At 40.3% G+C, this 23,793-nt stretch overlaps 2 protein-coding genes across 2 annotated transcripts; both read left to right on the top strand.

Annotated features, from left to right (window-relative positions):
- Window positions 1-446: 446 nt before the first annotated feature.
- Window positions 447-3,693, top strand: thap1 (THAP domain containing, apoptosis associated protein 1). The gene is made up of 3 exons (XM_062988950.1): window positions 447-572; window positions 2,120-2,315; window positions 2,590-3,693. Exons 1-3 carry the CDS (start codon window positions 502-504, stop codon window positions 3,058-3,060), a joined length of 738 nt encoding a protein of 245 aa, XP_062845020.1. The 5' UTR covers window positions 447-501; the 3' UTR covers window positions 3,061-3,693.
- A 3,238-nt stretch (window positions 3,694-6,931) lies between these two features.
- On the top strand, window positions 6,932-22,782 carry LOC134303321 (MOB kinase activator 3B). The gene is made up of 4 exons (XM_062988685.1): window positions 6,932-7,020; window positions 12,992-13,603; window positions 20,575-20,777; window positions 22,485-22,782. Exons 2-4 carry the CDS (start codon window positions 13,186-13,188, stop codon window positions 22,512-22,514), a joined length of 651 nt encoding a protein of 216 aa, XP_062844755.1. The 5' UTR covers window positions 6,932-7,020; window positions 12,992-13,185; the 3' UTR covers window positions 22,515-22,782.
- Window positions 22,783-23,793: the final 1,011 nt, after the last annotated feature.

Raw genomic sequence — 23,793 nt, 5'->3', positions numbered from 1 at the left:
GTCATGGACAATTTTGTGTCTCCAATTCACCTCACTTGCATGTCTTTGGACTGTAGGAGGAAACCGGAGCTCGTGGAGGAAACCCACGCTGACACGGGGAGAACATGCAAACTCCACACAGAAAAGACCTCCTTTCTGTGAGGCGACAGTGGTACCCACTGAGCCACCCTCTAAGTAGTTGTAGTTGTAAGTAAGCAGTCAGTAGTTGTATAATATCAATAACCTTGGCTCATTGATTATAATGCTGCTGAACCTTGAGCCGGTTGAGAGCCGAATGAATCGACTCTTTTGGATGTGCCGAGTCATTTGATATGACTCACTGAAAAGAACCTGAATGCCTATTACTTGCATACGCACGGCTTGACGCATGCGCAATATCAGATCACCGTTACACAGCGCTGTACCGAGAGGACGAAGGAAGGAACGAAACAATCAAATTAAAGCAAATAAAAGAACGCATTTTGCTATAGTGTCTGTATCCTCCGGTTTCCTCTTGTTGCAATGGTGCAGTCGTGCTCGGCGTATGGATGTAAAAACCGATATCATAAAGATAAGAACGTTTCGTTTCACAAGTAAGTGATTTTACTATAAAGGCTGCGTTTCAGTCGCATACTTGCATACTAGCATACTAAAAAGTATGTGAAATTAGAATAGCACAATACAGCACTGATAACTACTCGCCATACTATTTAGTACGGTAGTATGCGTTGGAACTCAGCCAGCGTCAATACTGCACTTCTTGGTACCTGTGCTAGCTTGTTTGGCACTTTTTACATTCTATTCTAATTAAACCTGATTCAGTAATACTTCCTAGCCTTCTATTTAAACTAATAGTTATATTACATTTCACTATTTTGCGTACAGCATTTTATAATCATATTTAAATACAGTATTATATATTAGCATTCATAAATATTGTTATCTAACTTCACATGTCCAGTGTTTTAAAGCTCAGAAACCAAACACTAAAGTACTAATGTATTTACTATGTATGCATCATGAATTTACTACACACTGGACTCCACAAGACCCTTGAAGGTGTCCTGTGGTGTCTGGTACTAGGACGTTGTTTGGTGGATCCAACAGTGCATCCTGGTGCCAGTATAACCAGGGTAAATGGGGTTCATGTCTCTGGTCATTTACACGATCCTGGACAAAACAGAATTCATCGGACCACTTTCAATACTTTAATGTCAAGTTCTTACACCATTGCTGCTTTTGGCAGTGGACATGGGTTATGGGTTTGATTCATTGGGCACTTTGATTGGCCTACACAGCCCTAGACAGGGATGTTGTAGCCTAGTGGTTAAGGTACCGGACTAGTAATCAGAAAGTCGCTGGTTCATGCCCCACAGCTTCCAGGTTGCTGCTGTTGGGCCCTTGAGCATGACCCTCAATTGCTTAGACTGTATACTGTCACAGTACTGTTAGTCACTTTGGATAAAGGCTTCTGCTAAATGCTGAAAATGTAAACGTAGACACACCCGGGTTCGATGCATTTTGCGTTGTGACACATCTTCCCATAACCTGTATCAATGTTCAATTTGAGTCACATTTGCTCTTCTTTTAGTCCATACCAAGCGATAGTCTTTATGTTTTTGGCATTAATGAGTCTTGGCTGCCAACAACCTGTCAATGGTTTGTGGCTTGACCCTTCACAGACCACTGTCAGCGTGTGCACACCACAGCTCCATGTGAGCACTTCTTAACCCTATCATCTGGCTGAAATGATTTGACCCTTATCAGAGTCACACAGGTGTACTAATTATTTTGAAATAGGCATTATTAACATTTTTGTGGGATGGTTATAAGGTTTTGGCTTATCAGTGTATATTAACATGATGTGTCATGGGTATGAGGTTTAATTAGCATGGGCAGGTTTAAATAGTAGCTAGTACCACCTTGGTGAGAAATAAGATAGCGTCTTCAATAAATCAGTGCAGTTAATTCAATCCTCCTGCTTGGACATGGCAATGCGTTAACCAATTAGAGATGGTGTGCAACAGGTTTCATCAGTGTTAAGTGAGTTTATAGTTGAACCTTTAAAATTGTCATAATACTAGTGGATTCATTGACAGCCACTTGTCATTCACGATATGTGTCATTGATCCTGGTGTAGATTTCCGCTGGCGAGGCCGGACATCTGTGGAAAATGGGTAGCTGCGATAAAGAGAAGCAACTTCAAGCCGACAAAGTACAGCAACATCTGCTCACAGCACTTTACCAAAGACTGCTTCAAACTGGAATGCAACAACCGGGTGCTGAAGGAGAACGCTGTACCTTCCCTTTTCAGTTTTGATTCGTCAAAAATAAAGGTACAGAAACCAAGAGATGTTATTCAGTTTATGTGGGCTGACATGTCCATGCTCTCACAAATGTTCTTCATCGATCCAAAGTAACCAAAGTGTGTAAAACATGATGTTAAAGTCCTAATAAATAAATATTATGCATATGTTAGGAGTTGGATGTCCAGTTAGCTCACACACTTTTGGCCATATAGTTTGTGTCCTTTACAAGTGTATTTAAAAGTGTATCAGATTATCAATGTACAAAAATAATCCCACTCCTCTCATATCCATCATCGTACAGGCTGAACCACTAGAAGAAGCTTTGACTCCAGAGACGGACTTCAATCCGACTTTACCCAGTGTGCACACACCAGAGGAACCAGAGGTGGCTCTGCAACCCCAAAATCCAGAACCCTCGACTCCCGTTTCAACCTCTAGTCCTGCTCAGTCTCCGCCCGCTGCCGTGAGAGACGAGGACCGGGAGCTGCGACTCGGCGCCTTCGTTTCCTGCGATCACAACTACACGGTGGAGGACAGCGTGCAGCAGAAAAAGCGTGTGGAGCAGCTGGAGGAGAAGCTGAGGAAGCTGCGCAGGAAGCTGAAGACGCTGCGGCAGAAGTGCAGGCGACAGGAGAGGCAGCTGCAACGCTACAGATCCACGGAGGAGCTCTACAAGTGTGGGCAGAGCCTGGAACTCGGCAAAAGCTACGTCGTCCTGCCCAGCGGACTGCTCACCACGCTGAAAGAAAGGCACACCGCCACTGGGTTGTGAAATTTAGAAAAGACTTTTATGTAGACAGACATGTGGAATAGACAATCTGTTACACTTACCCACCACTGCTGAGATCTGGGTTCAAGTCTCAGCGGTGTTATCGATCTGCTGGGCATCTACACAGACCTAATTGGCTAGATCTGGGGGAAGGGGAAGTGGCCGAAACCCTGCGATAGATTTGCACTCTGTCCATGTTTTCCTGCCTGATGTTTCCTGGCGGAACCTGGTCTGCCGCAACCCTGACCAGGATAAAGGGGTTAATGAAAATAAAATGTTTTCTGAACTGATATAATTGAACTGATATATTTCACATACTGTATATTTTTTATATAATTTATCATGACTCCCCCGTTTTACAGCCACACAGGTTGCACAGTTAGACGTAACGTGTTGTCATGTACAAATAGTCCAAAGATTTTTTTTGCCATGTCACCCAATCCTACCACCATGTTAGTTCACACATCCTAATATTGTATTTTTCACAGTTATATTTACATTTTTATTTTTATATTATCATCAAACTGGTCCAAAACAGAGGTGTGAATGGATTGCGTCCCATTCTTCTGCTGCTTGTCTCCTGTTTCGTCTTGCTCTGACCTGCTTTTGCTTTATGTGTTATGCATCCAGCTTCTACCTGAAGGTTTCCTTGTCATGAAAGCTTATTGTTATTGTTTCAGCTGTGCACTTTCTTTTGATTTATGTTTAATTTATTTTTGGACTGTTGTCCTGTTTTTGTCCTTAAATGAATGTGTAATTATGGTGTAAAAACCATTTAGAACATTTTGCTGTACCTCGGGTACTTTTTATTTTTATTATTTAATGGTGTAATGGTCATGATAAATGACCAATATGTGTTTTTTAGATCTTTTTTGTTCTTTAGCTTTAAGATTGAATCATGCACAAGCCAATTGGATATTTCGGAAATTGTTCACGTCACCATAACAGTAGCAACACAAACATCTCTGCATTTTGTTCTGCTTTGTTAGATGAATCTGTTCACTGTAAAAATGTATATCGAGATGATGCTGTTTTGTTTTGTTTTATTATACATAATGCAGAGAAAAAGGAATCGTCACCTTACTTGAAATATTTAAGAACCGACCAAACAAAACATATTACAGTTTTCATCATCCATGTAATTTTCCTGCTTAATTTTACTAATTGCTTCACAATTCACCACAAAGTCGGTAGCAGATTCCTTTACATTAGTCTTCATTTGATATAAATGTTTTCATGTTGCTGTGGAGGATTTGTATCTTACTCCTTTGCACAGTCACATACTACAAGGTTTTGGTTTGGGGCTTTGATTAAGCTCTTTGACTAAAGTTTAATTTCTGTTTGTGGTATGAACTCGCTTTTGTATTTTGATTCATTGTAATGCTGCATAACCTCACTCACTCACTTTCTTAACTGCTTATCCATTTAGGGTCGCCTATCCCAGCTTTTCAATGGGCGCAAGGCACACAGTAACACCCTGGACAAGGCTTCAGTCCATCGCAGGGCAGACACACACACATACACACCCATTCAACTATAGGGCAATTCAGTGTCTCCAACTAACCCGACAGCATGTTTTTGGACTGTGGGAGGAAACCGGAGCTCCCGGAGGAAATCCATGCAGACACGGGGAGAACATGCAAACTCCACACAGAAAGGACCTGGACCGCCCCGCCTGGGGATCGAACCCAGGACCTTCTTGCTGTGTGGCGACAGTGCTACACATTGAGCCACCGTGCCGCCCGCTGCATAAACTAATTATACTGAAATTAGAAATTAGAGCACTTGATACGGACCTATTCTACTAACTAAAAATCTGATTAGCAGGTGATGAGTTGCTGTTCGTTGTATTGATTATTTGATTAATTAGGTTTATTCTACTGTACATTGTTGTATAAAATGCTAAGAATGTGATTTATTTTTTTGTTCTTGGTTGAACATTGTGAGCCCTGTGTAAGTATGTTCCTCTTTACTTTGCTCTTCAGTTGTGGACGGCAGCAGGGAGCTCGTACCTTTAACAGACTGAACAATATTTTCTAATCATTTTTTCCTTGCTGACCACTTAATACATCATCATGTTTTTCGAAGAGAAAATTGACGGACTTTTTGATTACAACTATAATTTGCTGATTAAACTGGAATGTTACTGAGCATAGATCTCTGTTTTTAAGGGCTTTATGTGTGGCTTCTGTTAGTACGTTTATGTTTCTTGTTCTTGAATAATGTTTAACAGAAAGCCATAAAACACACTGTACTTGATTTCTAAATGTTGTTGCTTGAATCACAGCTGCCTTAGTCACGGTGCAATCTCTGATAAATGTACTGACTTAATAAAACATGCAAACGTTAATCCTAGAATCAACATTTGTTGTTCAGGATTACACACTGGACCAGTGTAAAGCGCCGCACTACTGGAATCTAGAACAGTAAAAACACAGTTTTATTTAAAATGATAAAGAATAAAATAACATTAATTTAATAAAAGCTAAAATATGATAAATATAATGTATCATATAGTATACATTATTATATTATAACTGCCCTGGAGGTGTTTTGACAGAGGACCTTCAGTCACAGATGCAGGACTGAACACTACAGGAAATCTTTTCTTACAACTGCAATCAGACTGTTCAACAACTCATAATCATTCAAAATAATTCATAATAATTTATAATAAATACCTACATTTTTGTATGCTATGCATGCACCATAAGACTAGTGTTTACATGTATATAGAATCTTACTGTGAATTGTTATTGCTTGTTTTTATAGTTAGTGAATGTTGTATGTATGTAAGAAGTTGTTTGTTGTCTGACATGAGCTGCTGTAACAGCATCTATCTATCTACTATATTGATCATTATTATATATAAATAAATATAGTTAATAATAATCATAATCTAATTTATGTATTATTTATATTTATATATACTATAATAGATAGATAGATAGATAGATAGATAGATAGATAGATAGATAGATAGATAGATAGATAGATAGATAGATAGATAGATAGATAGATACTTTATTGATACCGAAGGAAATGAGAGCCCCAGTAGCATAATACAACAAATAATTAACAGTACAAAACAAAACAAAAGCAAACAGAAAAACTAGAACTAAGTATTTCTTGTAATTTACATAAAATGAAAAACTGGTAACTGTAATGATGCATGAGGTATAGTTTTAGTGTAAAAATTGAATAGTAATTAAATTATTAAATAGTAAAGTGACGTGACAATATTGCACCATGAGGCCAATATAGCCATATATATATACATACACATATATACCCATATACATACATATACACACATGCAAATACATACACATACTGTATATACTACACATATAATTCTACTTAATTATATATAATGTAGAATTAAAGGGTTGTATTTATATTAGTTGTAGCCTAGCAGTTAAAGTACTGGATTAGTAATCCAGGACTAGTTTAAGTACTGGACTAGTAATCAAAAGGTCACTGGTTCAAGCCCCACCACTGCCAGGTTGCCACTGTTGGGCCCTTGAGCAAGGCCCTTAACCCTCAATTGCTTAGAGAATATACTGTCACAGTACTGTAAGTCGCTTTGGATAAAAGCGTCTGATAAAAACTGAAAATGTAAATGTGAAAGTGAAATGTCCGGGTGTCCACTAGGTGGCGCAGTAGCAAAGCTTTAGTAACTTCTAGCATTCACCCAATGTTTCTATGTGGCGCGTACTGAGCATGCGCACTACACACTCCTAACACAGTTCTACGCGATTGGTTCCCATGGCTACATCCATACTTCCCTACTAAACAGTATGCAGTCCGCACCAGGGCTCGTTGTGCTTTGTGTGTACTATGTAGTAGGTTAGAATTAGTGCGGGTTTACACGTTTCTCCTCGTAACGTGTGCGCAGAGAGCAGAGCGGAGTTCACCGAACCACAGGGATTACAAACCGGACTGGAATTAAATACAGCGAAGGTAAATAACAGCAGAGGATTGTGTTAAACTGGTGTTAGTAGATGTGAGTGTGGTATGGTTTCAGTTATGGAAGTTGTTGGTGTTTTTGTGTGTGTGTGAGGCTGTTCAGTTGGTGTGTGTGTGTGTGTTGTGGGGACAGTAACAGCACACAGCAGAGAATGAGAAATATTTACATTAATAACAGGATTATTTACTAAAATAGACTCAAACTAGCAGTGAAACGAGTGTGTATTCATGTTGAGAGACTATATTTTAATTAAAGTCACTTGAAGGAGCTGCACTGAAGGTAAATACTGTTATGGGGATGCATTATGCAACACGTGTTTCTAACTTTTAACTTTTTACATGTGATTTTATTTCTCAAGTCACATAAACAACTTTCAGTGCTTTATTTAGACATTATTTAGACATAAAATTACACGCAAGGTATTAACAATATATATTTTTATTGTATGTAATCTACAATGGCTACACAGATCTATTGGTTAATTTACATAATAATAACAGCTACAGTAAACTTTCATTTTCATAAAGTTTGTTAGTATCTTACAGTTATGTATGTTTATTACTTACTTTCTTATTTGATATACAGCTATTAACCTCCTTTACTTTTATAAGAAATGAAAACTTGGATGTTTGCTCTTCAAGGTGATTTCGGCCTCTCTAGCAGGTTAAATGTTTTGTCAAATTTATTTGCTGGAAAAGTGGCATTCTACAATAGTGCCAAGTCCCTAAACTGTTCATGATCCTGTAACAGACGAGAAGGGCCTTACTACTGAAACATGAGGTGAAGCGCCGCAACTGCAAGAATTCAAAATGAACCCCAGTGCAGAATGCTTGACCATGGTAGAAGAAATGAAAGGCACGAAAATATCCACAACCCACAACAGAGAACATGGATCGAACAGACATAGTGAAGAACTGAGAACTTGTTGTCACCGTAACTGACTTGAGAAAGATAGGAAACCCTTAAAACAAGCTTTGGAGGGCAATAAACGAGTGGTACCACAACCCCTTAATGGATTTACAGGTGGGTCCCCTCAGGAAAAGGGTCATTAAGCAGGGGTAACTCACTCATCGAGGGTGGTTTCACTGTGACACACGAAAAATGTCTCGACACCGGCCCCACTGGACCCGGTACCAATTATTTCTACTGTTTGCCTAAAGCATCAGAAACAAACACTGAACAGTTAGATGTGGACCTGAGTAGGTGATTTTTCCCAGTGCTCATTTTAGTTTTTCATAGTAAACCTGGCAAACCATTGCCCTGAATTATTTCAGGTTTAAAGCTAAATCTAATATGATAGTCTGTTATGAGCAGTCTCACATTTTGTCACTACTTCCTGTCTGTCTCGCACCTTTTTCTCTTCTGAGACAACCATTACTAAGGCTACAGGAATGCCCGGGTCATGGCCTATTTCACAATGAGGCCACCGGTTGCAGGTTAAACATTGACAGTTTTGATTGCTGACTCACAGCATGAATAGAGATCTACAGTGCACTGAATAATGGGTGTACGTCTCTTTTCATGTTGCTCCTGTGCCTCTGGGCTACTGAAATCAGACAGCTTGTAAACGTAGAGGGATATTAAGCTTTTAGTAAAGTGAACCGAAGTGTTTGTCATTCCTTGTTTTATTCCTTGTGCTGTTGCTGTGTATTTGTTATGCAATCATAGCAGCCCTGCAAATCCCAGAATAACAGTCTCATTGTAACTGGCCCGACTGCTGAATAGATCAGCAGGGGGTGCGGATTACAGTATCATGCCCACCTACCATGTCATTATGCACTGGCATTGTTACACATATCCTGCCCTACCTGCCTCGTTATACATATCCTGCCCTGCCAAAACAGTGTGAGGACACAGCATTGTGCCATGACCATTAAGCAGTAAGCAGACTGTCCGGATTTTCCCCGTCTGTCTGGACGTATTTGAGACGTATTTGAGAAGATGTGGACGGAGGCCAGGTCACGTGTGAATGCTGGTCAAACACAGAGAGGTTTTCCCTCAGCATTACGATAACAGTCATCTGATCATCTAATCCAGCTCTGATCTCTCTTTCCCTGCTTTGTCAGCTGTCCAGCCTGTTTGTACTCCCATGAGGCATTGCTGTAAAGGCTTATGAAGTAGCTTTCTCATTTGTCCTGAAATTTACTGACCGGGTTTAATGCTGATACAAATCAGATTTCCAAACTTATTCTTTGGTAACATTTTATCTAACTATTGATTTAATACCAATCAGTCTGGACGTACATGATTGGCCAATGTCTGATGGAAATGGGGGTCAGGAAGAGTGTCTGGCATAAAAACTGTGTGGTATGCCAAAAACCAAGTCTGGTATGTGGACTAGAATAATTTAGCATAAGGAGTTACTCTCGCCCGTGCACCAACCCTGTTTGGAACAGTCAGACCCTACTGTTCCTCTGTTAGAAATGGAAGGTGGCTGTTCTAAAACCAGTCCTAACATCACTCCGTACAGAATGAACAGTTTACCATCTAATCCGGGTGCAGTTTCGTTATGTGCCAGCTTTGCCAACATGCTGTAAAGATGAGTTCATTCATAAGCCTAAGACACACACAGACACTGAACCACATACGAAAAATCCCGAATCAACGTGCCATCTGTGTGGTCCTAATAAAGCCTGCTCATGCTCAGCGGAGACACTGTATCAACACACTGCACACACACAACAATCCACCACCCAGCAGGATTCACTTTCAGCCAGAGCGGAGGGTTAAACCAGAATAACACAGCAGTAATTAAACAGATCAGGTGAGATTTGTAATGAACGTATGAGTGAGAACGTGTGCCGTTCACCCTGGGTTCTGTTTGAGGGTTGTTTCAGGGGTGTCATCACAAATGGAGGAATTTTAACAGCTCTCCACCAATCCCAGTCATTTACATTCCTGTATATCAAAGAGCGCAAACGGGCCTGACGACATCCCATTATCATGCAGGACCAACTGCATGTCAACCCTTAAAACCAGTGGTTAAAATTATTGGCACCATGGTCAAAAGTATGTGGACAAATGACCACGATCTTGTTGGACTGGACATCCATTTCAAAAACAATGCTAAATCGAGTAAACTCTGTGAACTCTAAGAAGACTTTGTGTCTGTGGGAATTTGTGCCCATTCAGTCAAAAGAGCGTTTGTGTGGCTGGGGACTAATGTTGGTCAAGAAAACCTCAGTTGATGTTCCAGTTCATTCCAAAGCTGTCCAGTGGGACTGAGGTCAGGGATCTGTGCAGGACACTGGAGTTTCTTTACACCAAGCTTTTCTTTATGTCTTTATAGAGCTTTCTGGAACAGGAAATGACCTTCCCTAAAGTGTTGCTGCAAAGTTGGAAACATTTCATATATAATATTTTATACAAGTGATTTATCGTACCTCTTAGCAACTGTTGTGGCTGAAACACATGCATTCAATAATCAAAACGGGTGTCCCAATAGTTTTGTCCTTATCGTGTCTTAGACACACGGTCACTGGCACACACAGGACAAACAAGCTTGACGGCAATGTAACAAGCTTGACCCAAGCATTTAAAAACTCTTGACCTTTAGCTTTAAAACACCTGAACTCAAACAGGTTGGGGAATTCCATGTTCCTGTTCTCCCAAATGCACCACACTTCATCACTAATCATACCTCTAGCTCAACAAATAACTTGTAAAGACGCAGAAACAGTCATTATGTTAATAAGGATGTAGTGAGATTTGTTGTGGTTAATAAAAGCCTTTTTCCACTGTGGGAATGGTGCCGTGTGCAAAAGAAAGGTGGTGGATGTGATTCCTGTCAAGGCTGTTTCTACCTGTAAGAACTTAGCAGGATAAGTATAATAGTGTCTAGTTCTTAACTTATTAGTTTAATGAACCTGTATTGTAGATATCATAATGACTAAGAAATAAACGTAACCTCATTGAGCAAGTCTCAACAAAAGAAGATCGCTGTGAGCTTTACAAAGCTGAAAATTATGGATTGTAGAAAGCCATTGGATGACAAACGTTAAATAAATATTCAGAACTGAGATACAGAGAACAGAACCTGGACCCCTGATGAATAGAAAACATTATAATCATCTACAAACTTCAGTCAAGCTTTTAAGGAGAGGAAGGGGGTGAATCTAGAGCTCAGGCTTCTTCACATTAATATAAAGCTTGTTTGGCTGTAGACATTGTGGCACATCTTCCAGCAGCTTCTAATTCTTCTAATCCATGGCAGACCTGTTTTTGTCATCCAAACAAAGTTCTATTCAGCATAAGATGAAAATTTAGGTTGTGCTTGACAACTGCTTCATGTACTTTAAAACATACGAGTGTCCTGATAGATAGATAGATAGATAGATAGATAGATAGATAGATAGATAGATAGATAGATAGATAGATAGATAGATAGATAGGTCCTTTCTGTGTGGAGTTTGCATGTTCTTTCTGTGTCTGTGTGGGTTTCCTCCAGGAGCTCCGGTTTCCTCCCACAGTCCAAAAACATGCAAGTGAGGTGAAGGGGAGATACAAAATTGTCTGTGACTGTGTTTGACATTAAACTTGTGAACTAATGAATCTTGTATAATGAGTAACAACCGTTTCTGTCATGAATGTAACCAAGAGTGTAAAACATGACGTTAAAATCCTAATAAATAAATATTGATCCTAAAAGGAAATTAAAGCCCCAGTAGCCTTATACAACAAAGAATTAACAGTACAGTACGAAACAAAAGCAAACAAAAAACTAGAACTGAGTAGTTCTTGTACATTACATATATTGGACGACTATGTAACTTTAGGCTAGTCTGAACCGTCCTCTGGTCCTGCTGTGTTATCATTTGAAGAAATCTTACTTCATGAGAAAGTTATTCAGTGAGACAAGGTTGAGCATGTAGCAGCACGTCCTGAGTGCAAAGATGTCTCACCGCACAGAGCCCTAAACCCCCTTAACACCTCACTTCAGTCAAAAAAGTTCCATCAGCATCTTGTATTGTGTGTGTGTGTGTGTGTGTGTGTGTGTTGCCTTACCGTGACTGATGGTTATAGGTTTACCCCCATTACACAACTGTCCTGTTAAGACCTGACAGGCAGATGCTGATGAGCTGTGGTGGTTTTGCTGATGCAGACCTTTGCTCATCCGTCCTGTGGTTATGTTTAAACCAGGGATTTGGAGAACACACACAGATGAATAAGTTTAAACGCTTCAATTTCTGTCAAATTACAGAAATTAAAACTACATCCAGAAATAAATACTGGTACAAAATCTCCACACAGATGGCACCGCCATGCTAGATAACTACAGTTAATGCTGCTGTACAGAGAGATTATTAGAGCTGTGATTTAACTGTGAACATTTTATTTCATTTTTAAATGAACTGTTAAGTGTGGTGGTGGATCCTCAAGGGTATAAGCAGCCGTCTGCTGGAAATCACAACTGCCAGTGGATTGTTTTGCATAATTGTATAACATCCATAAAATATTTTATGACTCATTGGTTTGATAAAGAACGGGATGATTGTGAAGGCCATGAAATGAGATTTACTGAACCTGAATTATTTACTGAATTAGGGACAGTGGTAGCCTAGTGGGTAGAGCTTTGGGCTATCAACCGGAAGATTGCCGGTTCAAATCCAGGCTCTGCTATGCAGCCACTGTTGGGTCCTAGAGCAAGGCCCTTAACCCTGTCTGCTCCAGCCGTACGATGGCTGACCCTGCGCTCTGACCCCAGCTTCCAAACAAGCTGGGATCTGCGAAGAAAAGAATTTCATTCTGCTGTATAACTGTATATGTATATATGACAAATAAAGGATATATAAAAAAAAATTTGTAAGAAGCGAAGGAATGCAGATTATACAGTAGATTTCTACCTTATGCATCAGTGAAAAACAGCAATGAACTTAAAATATATCCAGTCAGAAGTGATATGTATTTACGAGCTGTGATCATTTCATCCCTTCACTTTTATCCACTTTTCCATTTCCATTTTAGGTGAGCATGCCATATAAAGTGGTTTATTGTCTACTGAGGAAGCCACCAGCCATCATCATCAATCATCAAAGCACAACATCTACCCACTGAGACACTTCCACCCTCTTCTACAATCTCTTTTTCTCATATCCACCCCCATTTCCCTCGGTCCCTTACTCCCTTACTCCCTACTTCCTCACCTTCCCCCACCCAACATGTCCATCGCCCTCAAGCAAGTCTTCAACAAGGACAAGACTTTCCGTCCTAAGCGGAAGTTCGAACCCGGCACCCAGCGCTTCGAGCTGCACAAGCGGGCGCAGGCATCGCTCAGCTCGGGCGTGGACCTGCGAGCGGCCGTGCACCTACCTCACGGAGAGAACCCCAACGACTGGGTGGCCGTGCACGTGGTGGACTTCTTCAACCGCATTAACCTCATCTACGGTACCGTCTGCGAGTTCTGCACAGAGAAGAGCTGCCCGGTGATGTCGGGAGGCCCCCGGTTCGAGTATCGCTGGCAGGACGAGCACAAGTACAAGAAGCCCACAGCGCTGCCAGCACCACAGTACATGAACCTGCTCATGGACTGGATCGAGATGCAGATCAACAACGAATGCATCTTTCCTACCAGCGTGGGTGAGTGTTGGCAAGCCATACAGACATATGTAATAGTCTATTTTAAGGCCCTGTCTATAAATATACAAATATTTGTCCCAGATAGATATAAAAACACCACAGTGCTGTAAAACACGCAAGCACACCAGATAAACAGGTGCCGAGTATATGTCGTCATATTTAATGTAAAACATCTAAAGAAAAACATTATATTACATGATATTATATTTTCATATGTTCTATCATTATACTTTATATTCTATATTTTGTATCATTACATTTGAAGCCCTGTGGTCCTAAAATGACTCCTGACTACATCCTTTCCACCTGACATCAACCGTTCCACCTCCAGTCCTCCACTCTTCCACCATGACCTTGCTCCGAGGCTCCGACGTATTGCTAACCTGTAACACTATCAACCACAATGTCTTAATTATTTAAAGCCATCAGATCCTGACAGACGCGTCCCCTACGCTCCCACCAGCCTCTGAATGCAACCCGATCCTCCGGGTCTTTATTTCTCCTGCTTCGCTTCAGCACCTAGAGTCTTTACTACTCGGCTGTTCTTTTGCTCTCCACATCCCTGTGTTCTTGCTCTCAATGTTCTGCGTGAGCATCAATTATTTAGTATGTGAGCGTCTTAGCCGGGATCATGCCTGTCTCTGTTTGTATATGAGGTGATATGTATTATTCAGAAAGGCTGAAAGAAAATGTGGAGCTTTTAGAAACTTAACAACGCAGAAGTGTGTCGAGAAGTCCGAGTCAATTAGTGAAGACTTCTGAGTTTAGAGTCACTTCAGAGTGTCTGTTTGTTTTCACTCAGTGCTTAGACCTACAGTTAGGGTCCTACTAAATTTACAGGAAAATGTGCTTAATTTCATGGATTTTTGAAGTCATTAAATAACACTCGTAAATTAAATGATAGAATAAATAGAAGCTACAATACACAGCACAGCTACCTTCATAGTTTAATGTAAACCTAGAACATCCACTGACAGTGCGAGGCTTCATGTTCTGTCTCAAAGCCATCCACAAATTTGGTTGGAAGTTTTCCCAAACTCACCTGAGTCTTACCTAAGTCGTGTTTTTAGCTGCTTCAGATTTCGACATCTTGGACTTTTTGTGTAACCGATTGCTCACTGAATTGCCGTAGGATTGTGAGGACGCCTCATAGTGCAAATTAACCAGCAAACGTGAGACATGTGAATGCTACATGAATGAAAACTGTTAAATCGATAAATACAAACCTTTAAGTTAACATTTCACAGCAAATTGCGTATTACACGGGACACGGAATTTACCTATAAAGTACATATAGAGTTACCTATAGAGTATCCGTGAATTAAATGAAAAGGAGTCGGGTCGGGGGCATTCACTACAAATTCACCATCGTTTCTCCATAGATCTGTCAGGCACGTTTGAACCGTGCATTAACTTTTGACAGGTTCTGTTTTATAGGTATCAGGTAAAAAGGAATCAGTGCAGAGACCTGTCAGTCAGAAATTGGGATTTTCCGCGCCCATGGAACACAATGTCCCGTCTATCTCCAAAATCCCCTACTGTGTGTGAGTAGGGGTATATAGGTGTAGGTGTATGTGTGAGAGTATGTGAGAATAGGTAACTTAGTGGTTAAGCTATTGGACTATTGATCAGAAGGTTGCTGGTTCAAGTTCCATCTCTGCCAAGTTGCCAATGTTGGGCCTTTAAGCAAGACTCTTACCCCTCAATTGCTTGCTTGGCATCAGTCACAGTAGTAAGTCGTTTTGCATAAAAACGTTTGCTAAATGCCATGAATGTAAATGTGTGTATGCTGTTGTGTGTGCAGGTGTTTGTATGATGTGCTGTTGTGTGTGTGTGTGTGTGTGCAGGTGCTTGTGTATGTGGTACCAGCACATGTCTCTGATCAGAAGTCCATTACAGAGAAAAGCTTTTAAGTGTGTGTGTGTGTGTGTGTGTGTGTGTGTGTGTGTGTGTGTGTGTGTGTTTCACCCTCTGGCTGTGTGTGTTTCTCACATTCCTCTTATGTAATTATTTGCTTCACAAACACTCGATTAGCGAGAAGCTCCTCTCTCCTCCTCGTGGCTTCTCTCTTGGTAAACACACACATGGCACTCGAGCCAAAAAGAGGCAGGAATCATATGATGGGCTGATCAAACTCTCGTCTCGGTCTCAGACGTGTATCAGGGCTGCGTGCTCACGTATTAAGGATGCCATTGCACAGGCTAATGCTAAGAGGATTAACCTTGCTAATGCTAAAAGGATTTTCTGAAACACACAGCCTGTTCACCACAGCTCTGATCAGCTACCCTGGCTGTTATAGATTCAGACAATAATGATGCTGTCTTACATTGTGTTCCATGCAATGTGTCATCATTTGGATTGTGGTATTTATTAACATTTTAAATTAGACTCTAAAATTTTAAATAGATGTTTGCTTTTAAAACATTTGACTGTGTTACCAAAGGAAAATTACTTTATTTTTATATTTTATTATTCTTGTTTTTTAATATTAATAGGTTGTGTACACAGATAAATGTACTATGAATGGTCAGTTGTTTCCGTATTCTAAGGTGTGTGGAACATTAGCTACAGATTTGCTACAGATATTATTGTGTCCAACGTGTTTAAAGAAGGGCATTTCTGTGGCAAAAGGGTGTTACCACATTTGGTTTGGCAGGAGAAACCCTGAAATCACTAAATTTGAAGCTGCATCTCATCAAATCACTGACAGTGATCGACATTCAAATAACATTTGGAGCCGTGTTGCTCAGAAGAGAGTTTGTTTCCTTTTCTTCCCATTTAGTCATAAACAATTAATGATTGCACTTTCTCTGCTGCTTACACCACCCCCACATAGTAGCACCTGTCCCACCCGATATTACAGCAGGCTGCGTGCTTCCTTTTATGCAACAAGCAGTGGATTCCAAGAAAATTGCACTGTGTACGATAGTCACGCTATGCCCTTTGTGTATGAACCACCGCTTATGACAGCATCTTGACCAGACAGGTCAAGTGTTTGTGTTTTTGCAATTCCAATGAAAACGTATTCTTCCAATTCTTCCAATTCTTCCAATCTTCCAGCACTGGGTGCATGGTAGCGCTGCTGGGTATGTATGGGTATGTATAAGTCAGAAGTCATGTGTGAGGAAGTGGCCGCTTTGCTCAGAGGTTTTTTGGGGTTTCCATAAGGAACAGGAAGCTCCTGCAGGATGTGCTGTGACAATTAAAAGTTGGCATGACCTCTGAGACCTTACGATGAGGTAGTTGACTGTGGAGAAGATGCTGCTTCATCTTTTAGTGTGAGAAACCACGTGAGAAAGTCTTTTTGAGAGAACTGAGCATCTAAATGTGATAAGTGGGTGATAGGAGAACTGACAGGACTAGGAATCACCTGTGGTTATTGTATGGAATATGTTGTCTCTATATTATTACTTTATTCATGCAATAACTGTACAATTACTGTAAATAGTACAGTTTAAGCGGCACACTTCTGCTTAAAGACCCCTGGAATCATGCCCATCACCACTCCTATTACAGCTCCCCTGTGTATGCTTAAACATTGTAAGTGTGTTTGAACCACTCCTGATTCTTTAAATGTTGTCGCTGCTAGTCGCTGTTAGTTGGAAAGCATCTTGATGCCTAAATTTGTCCTCTCTGTTTTTCTTCCTCCTCCTTTCTCTCTGTGTTATAAATATAGGGCACGATAATAAGAGGACAGTCAGACGAGCTCCCTCCTTCAGACAGCACTCATTATCTTCACTATTTAGACTGTATGGACTCTTAAGCCAAGTTTGTCCTTTAGTTTTTTTTACCAGCCTCATTACTCGAAGTCTAATCGACAAACTGTTCACACGTTTTGTCTTTATTATTCAATTTGGATTTTGTTTTCATCCCATGAGAAAAAGAGACCTGATGGTGTGTGATGATGTGTGTATGTGTTAGGACAGTGGGAGGGTGTGTTGCTGAACGGCCTCTCATATTATGTAAGTGCTTATCAGCCTTGAGATGGTTCAAGCCCCACCACTACCAGGTTGCTTCTGCTGGGCCCTTGAGCAAGCCCCTTAACCCTCAATTGCTCAGACTGTATACTGTAACAGTACTGTAAGTCGCTTTGGATAAAGGCGTCTGCTAAATGCTGTAAATGTAAAACCCTGGTCTGGTGAAGTCATAATACGGTACGCGGGCCAGAAAGATCCGCTATGGCGACCCCTAAATATGGGAGAAGCTGAAGGGAAAAAAGATAAAACTGTACTGAAGACCGCGTTTAGTGAAGCTAAGTTTACATGGATTCATTCATGATGTGGCCAGTTGCTGCTTTATTTTTTAGACTAGTTTACATTTCTCATTTCTAGTTAGCGCATTAATAGACCCAATCTGGACCCAGTTAATTCTCTGTGTCCATATAAATAGTTTAACTGCAACTGTTAAACTGAGCCACAAGCTTTACAATCTAGAAAGCTGTGTACAATACTAATCTCAGAAAACGGACTGAAGGAAGGTCATTTGGAACTAGAGAGCCAATTGTGATTTTGAGAGTTGTGGGGAAATTGTATTTATTTCTTTATTTTTAAATAAGCACCAATGGGATCATTTCAAAAGGAACAGTGTGTATTAAAGACTAAAATAAAAAAGAGCGACACATCCAGCTTCAGTCTCGTCGTGCCCATCTGCCCCCCCTACAGTACATGCCCTCACAGATGCTAATGATTAGCAAGTTAGCATAATTGACCCCTTTGACTCTGTCACCATATGGCACATTAGCTATGTGGCGCTAATCACATTACGCCACATACAAAGGATATAAGGTTTTATAAACGCACTTTGTTCAATACAGCGATGCATTTTGAAGCAAATGTTGAGAGAAGAGCACGTCAACAGTGAGTTATTGTTATCCTGCTGCCGTTTGAACAGGCTCTGTGTTTCAGCCAGTCTGAAAACAATGATCGTTTCACACTCAGGACATTAGAGGAGCTTTTGTTGGACATCAGCGCTCTCGTATTCACTACTTTTCCCTGCTGACTCTCACACACTTGCATGTGCGTAACCTCCACTTCCCATGGAACCAAGCCTCCCCTGATCCCATGAACCCTCCAGATTTAAATTGGAAGTCTTTGCAGTCAAAGTGCTACTGTACTGTCCAAATTCCCGAGGATGACCGCCACCCACGCTGTGAGCGTCTAGAATTCTTCGAGTGCTGCACATTCTTCATGATGTAGTATTATTAATGGAAGTATAATATAAAGCATAACATTACACATGTGGGTATAGCTTATATATAGTGTTCAGACAGTTCGCCTGATGTAACATTATTAAGAAATTTGAAATTATTATTCTGATATTTAATCAATTAAACTAGTAATTATTAATTAGTACAGTGGAATTTTCATATATAATTTTCACTTAATTTATTTCATTTTATTTTTATCAACTACTTGATCTTGGTCAGAGTCGTGGCAGGTCTGGTTTCACCTGGAAACACTGGGTGCACGGCAGGAATATCCTGGTTAGGGCACCAGTCCATCGCAGGGCTCCCCCTCATCCAATCACGTCTGTGTAAACAGCGCTGAGATTCGAACCCAGATGTCGGTGTGGAGTAATAGACCACTGCACCACCCAAACACCTTCAGTTCTGTAACCCCAATGAATTCTTATCTATTACTTTTTATCAGACATTTTAGGATTCTATGGAGGCAGTTGTAGCCTAGTGGTTAAGGTACTGGACTAGTAATCGAAAGGTTGGTGGTTCAAGCCCCACCAATGCCCTTGAGTGAGGCTCTTAACCCTCAATTGCTTAGACTGTATAATGTCACAGTACTGTAAGTCGCTTTGGATAAAAGCATCAGCTAAATGCCGAAAATGTAAATGTAAATATAATACTCCAGCTGTCTGGTTCACATTTAATAGTCCACAACGGTTAAGGTACTGGACTCAAATCAGATGGTCACTGGTTCAAGCCACTGTTGGACACTTGAGCAAGGCAGATTGTCTTCAGTCACTTGGATTGTATTTGGCCACAGTTGTAAGACTTTTTAAATAAATGTGACTTGTTTGTTCATATTTGTATAGCTGTAATATCTAGTTAATGGAGTAAATAGTGTATTTAATTTAAACTGGAACGGCATGAATAGTATACATTAACAAAATCAAGTTCAATTATTTGGACACAATTAACTTCATGAAAAAAAACTAAAGTAAAAAAACGATCAAATTAGCAATATATGTTTTTTTTAAACTACATTTACTAGAATTGAAATAACATTGAAAATGTAAGTACATTTACATGATGGTGTCCAGGTCTTTGGTCCTCTAGTCATCTGTCGTCCCCACACAGTAGGTGTTTGAACAGGATGCTTTTCTCATTGAGCGTTCATGATCCATTAAGCTTTTAAAGTTAAGGGTACCAGCTCTGGGTTACATTTTTCAGGGTTTTTTTCTGTTTTCAGCACACCGGGACATTTCCTTTTGGTAGTGAATTGGCGGGGGTAGGACATCCTGTTTCACCACAGGCTAACATCAGGTGCTGTTGGTCAGAACTAATTCAGGTTTAACATCCTGTAGATCTTTAAGCCCAGGCAGCTCAGTCCTGTGCAGCGGAGTGTTTTAGTTTGGCTTGGTTTGATTGAAGGTGATAAAAACAAAGCATGCTAGTATGTTTTGTAAGTGTGCTTAAACTGGAGATGTAAATCTGAAGCCATATTTACGGCTAGGTGGAAAAACCCACCTTTAATCATCATCTATCACCGTGAAAACGTCATCCTATGGGTGGTTTAAACATGTCAGAAGCTCATAAGTGACAAAATACAGCATTGGTTTGTTTAAACTAAAGTAAAATCTATGTTTTTACCATGTCTATTATGAACCTTTTGTTTATAGCTGTCTTGGGTTGGTCAGTGATTAGTGATATTGCAGGGAACCGGTCAGTTTTGACCACTTTGTTTTACGTTATGTCTAAATGAGTGAGATTAACTGATCCTTCTCTGCCTCTCTTTCAGGAATCCCGTTCCCTAAGAACTTCATTCAGATCTGTAAAAAAATCCTGTGCCGGCTCTTCCGTGTCTTTGTCCACGTCTACATCCACCACTTCGACCGAATAATCCTGATGGGAGCCGAGGCGCACGTCAACACCTGCTACAAGCACTTCTACTACTTCTGCACAGAGTTCAACCTCATAGACCGCAAAGAACTGGAGCCACTGGTGAGTACTGGGGGGGCAAGAGGGGGAACATATTTACACTAGCTACTAAGCAAAGCTGATACATAAAGAGAAATACGGATGTCACCTTACAGCAAGGTCCTGGGTTCGATTCCCATGCAGGTCTGGTTCCTTTCTGTGTGGAGTTTGCATCACACGGACAAAAAACCCCAAAACAAAAGCCTTTTTTTGGAGATCGTCTCTACGTCTGTGGCAGCGTAATAGTTTAGTGGCCACAGCACAGCCCAGCACAGAGGCCACATTAACACCATCAGCGGGAACAAAGAGCGCTTTCTACACTATCATACGCTCTCCTCATGATTAAGCAGTGGGAAAAGAACACACAGGCACCGACAACTAGTGGGAACAGAGCAGGGCTGAGTGCTACATCTGAACAGCAGAAAGCAGTCGTTTATATTTTCTCTTGAACTTACAAACTGTACAATAAATATTTATTGTTTCACCTTATGAAACTACACACACACCATTTATATACATACACACACTCATATGCACTCACACACACTCATATGCACATACACACACTGTTGTTTATAGACACTGTTGTCCACCTCTAGTTCCTAGTCTTGCCATGCTGCTGTTCCAGCAATGCAATTAACTAGGTAAAATGTCTTTGTGCTGTTTTCAGACTAATTTAGGTCAAATTGGATTTACAGATCTCTGCTTTTTCAGGAGTTTTCAATTTGTCAAAGCGTTATGAAATTTAGTACAGGTAATTAAGTGCACTGAGGGTCACTAAGATAACGCATATGACAACGTACTTTACCATACTGTGCAGTGGTAAAAGACCAGAAGACTCAAGTATGTAGGAGAAAAAAAAGACAACTGGCCATTTTACTAAATGGGGAGCAACAATGAGGTGACAAAGAGGTCAAGTTCCATTTAGTCGTTTATTTGCATGCAAAGAATTAATTGAGTTTTATAAATTCCATCAGGAAATGATAATAATACATTTTAATAGCTGCATTCTTGAAAATACTCAGATGTATTAAACCTGCCTTAATGATGATGCAACTGTATTCACTCCCATGCACAGTGAGGAGGATGATAGTGGGACAAAAACTTTACAGGAATCATAGTTGAAGAATTGCAGACCAGTATGTAGACCAGCATCTTAACATCCCCTGTTATTCTAAAATACAATTAAATGCCATTTTAATGTCAATCAGTTGTTTTAAAGCCTTGCCAAAAAAATATTTAATTACAAACGCATGACACCACAAAATGTTTGGCATAAAAATAAGAAAAAAAACTTAATGCCCGCTTCTAACTAAGGTGGATGATGTTTAATGTGATGCCCTTAAGGACTTAATGACGTACCAGGAGACTTTAAATAAAATCCTCTATGTTTTATGTCTTGGTTGGCAAAGCAATGATTCATTCCATATGAATAAATTTGATGACCACTGAATCATGTTTTAACAGGTTCCCAGTCCCCGAAAAGCTGAGTTAAAGAGTCCCAAAAGGAGGATCCAGTAGCCTTGAGGATCTAGAGATATTTTGTATTAGAGATGACTGTCATGTTAGTGTTTGAAGGTTGCACAAAGTATTTCTTTTAGTCATTCCTTTAGTCAAGTCATAAAGTCATGAATCATTTTATCCTTCATTACTAAGGATGCCAGTAATTCTAGAGCTGTAACGTGTTATTTATTTTTTACTAATGTGCAGTTTTATTTTGGTTGTTTGCAGAAAGAGATGACATCGCGGATGTGTCGTTAGAGGCCTCGGATCGGACACTGTGGACCTGAGAGACTGAAATGTAGTTAGTTGCACATGGCTGCAGCAGAAACACTAAAGACATCACTGATAAACTCTGATGAACTCTGATGATGATAAACGTCTTAATGTAATGACATGGAGAGCAGTTCGAGGTCCTCCAGCCTCACCAGAAACCAAGTACATTATGATACAACAGCATCACCTGGTGGTTAAAGTATCACACACATGTTGTTCTGGTTTTCTAGCTGGAGAACTGATGTATGAGGAACCTGCACTACTTCATACAATTACTATGCAATGTGGTGGGTGTGGGTGGGTTGGGTCTGTTTTGGATTAAGAAACTACTGTAAGCTACTCACTGTCTGTAACATTCCTGTTTTTACTGCAGTGCATCAGTTCAAAGCTCTGATTAATGGTGTGTATTTAACTTCAGTAATTTATGGCGTGTGCAGACTGCCAAACGTTCGGTTTTATTCTATAGGCTGAATATCAGGTTTAGGTTTTTAATAGAAAGCTGGATGATTCTAATGAGCTAATGATTTTTATTTTTCTTGGGTTTTGTCTATAAAAGGTGACAGGCTTTCCTGGCGAACAGTGAAAATAGTGTTTTAAAATGCATTAGCAAAACAACAGTTTATAATATAACATGTGATGAGGCTTATTTCAACAGCAGAAGGAGCAGAAGTGATGTAGAGGACATTCAGAAGCTTATCAGTGTTTTCACAGAAAGTGAGTCTGATCAACACTATAGAATATTCCCGTATGCATGGTGCAGCAGTAAATTAGCCCCCTACGACTGGGATCAAGGATTCAAATCCCCAGTGGTGCTATCAGTCGGTCGGGCGTTTCCATACAGACATGATTGGCTGTGTCTTATGGGTGAATACTCAAGGCATCGCAATGGATTGGCATCCTGTACAGGGTGAATTCCTGCCTCGAGCACAGTGGGAAATCAGACCCAGCACGACTCTGACCGGGATAAAGCTGTGGTAGGAATTAAAATTAATTAAAAATAAGTATTAAAAGAAACATCTCTTGTGGCCACGTGTGGAATTTAGGTGACCCATTTGGGGTCCCACTTCAAACCTGAGTGATTAAAACCAATCAAAGGTATCCAAGTAGGTAAGGGTTTAAATTTAACCTAAGATCTTCTCCTGTCGACCAGGAGAGGCCTGTCCTCTAGTAGTAGTTTTGACAATTGTGGTTGATCTTGCAGACTTTTAATTTTCATCTTTCAAACATCAGGTGTAAAATAATTCACTTCCTGTGAACTTCCTCA

The sequence above is a fragment of the Trichomycterus rosablanca genome, chromosome 26 (genome assembly GCF_030014385.1).
Source record: "Trichomycterus rosablanca isolate fTriRos1 chromosome 26, fTriRos1.hap1, whole genome shotgun sequence".
In the NCBI taxonomy this organism is placed as follows: Eukaryota; Metazoa; Chordata; class Actinopteri; order Siluriformes; family Trichomycteridae; genus Trichomycterus; species Trichomycterus rosablanca.
The sequence above is the reverse complement of the archived record's forward strand: the minus strand, read 5'-3'. Positions and strand labels throughout refer to the sequence as shown.

Coding starts and splice junctions, on each gene's coding strand:
- thap1 (XM_062988950.1), top strand. CDS start 502: ATGGTGCAGTCGTGCTCGGCGTATGGATGTAAAAACCGATATCATAAA. Junction 573..2,119: donor AAGAACGTTTCGTTTCACAA/GTAAGTGATTTT, acceptor ATCCTGGTGTAG/ATTTCCGCTGGCGAGGCCGG. Junction 2,316..2,589: donor TTGATTCGTCAAAAATAAAG/GTACAGAAACCA, acceptor ATCATCGTACAG/GCTGAACCACTAGAAGAAGC.
- LOC134303321 (XM_062988685.1), top strand. CDS start 13,186: ATGTCCATCGCCCTCAAGCAAGTCTTCAACAAGGACAAGACTTTCCGT. Junction 13,604..20,574: donor CATCTTTCCTACCAGCGTGG/GTGAGTGTTGGC, acceptor CCTCTCTTTCAG/GAATCCCGTTCCCTAAGAAC. Junction 20,778..22,484: donor GCAAAGAACTGGAGCCACTG/GTGAGTACTGGG, acceptor GGTTGTTTGCAG/AAAGAGATGACATCGCGGAT.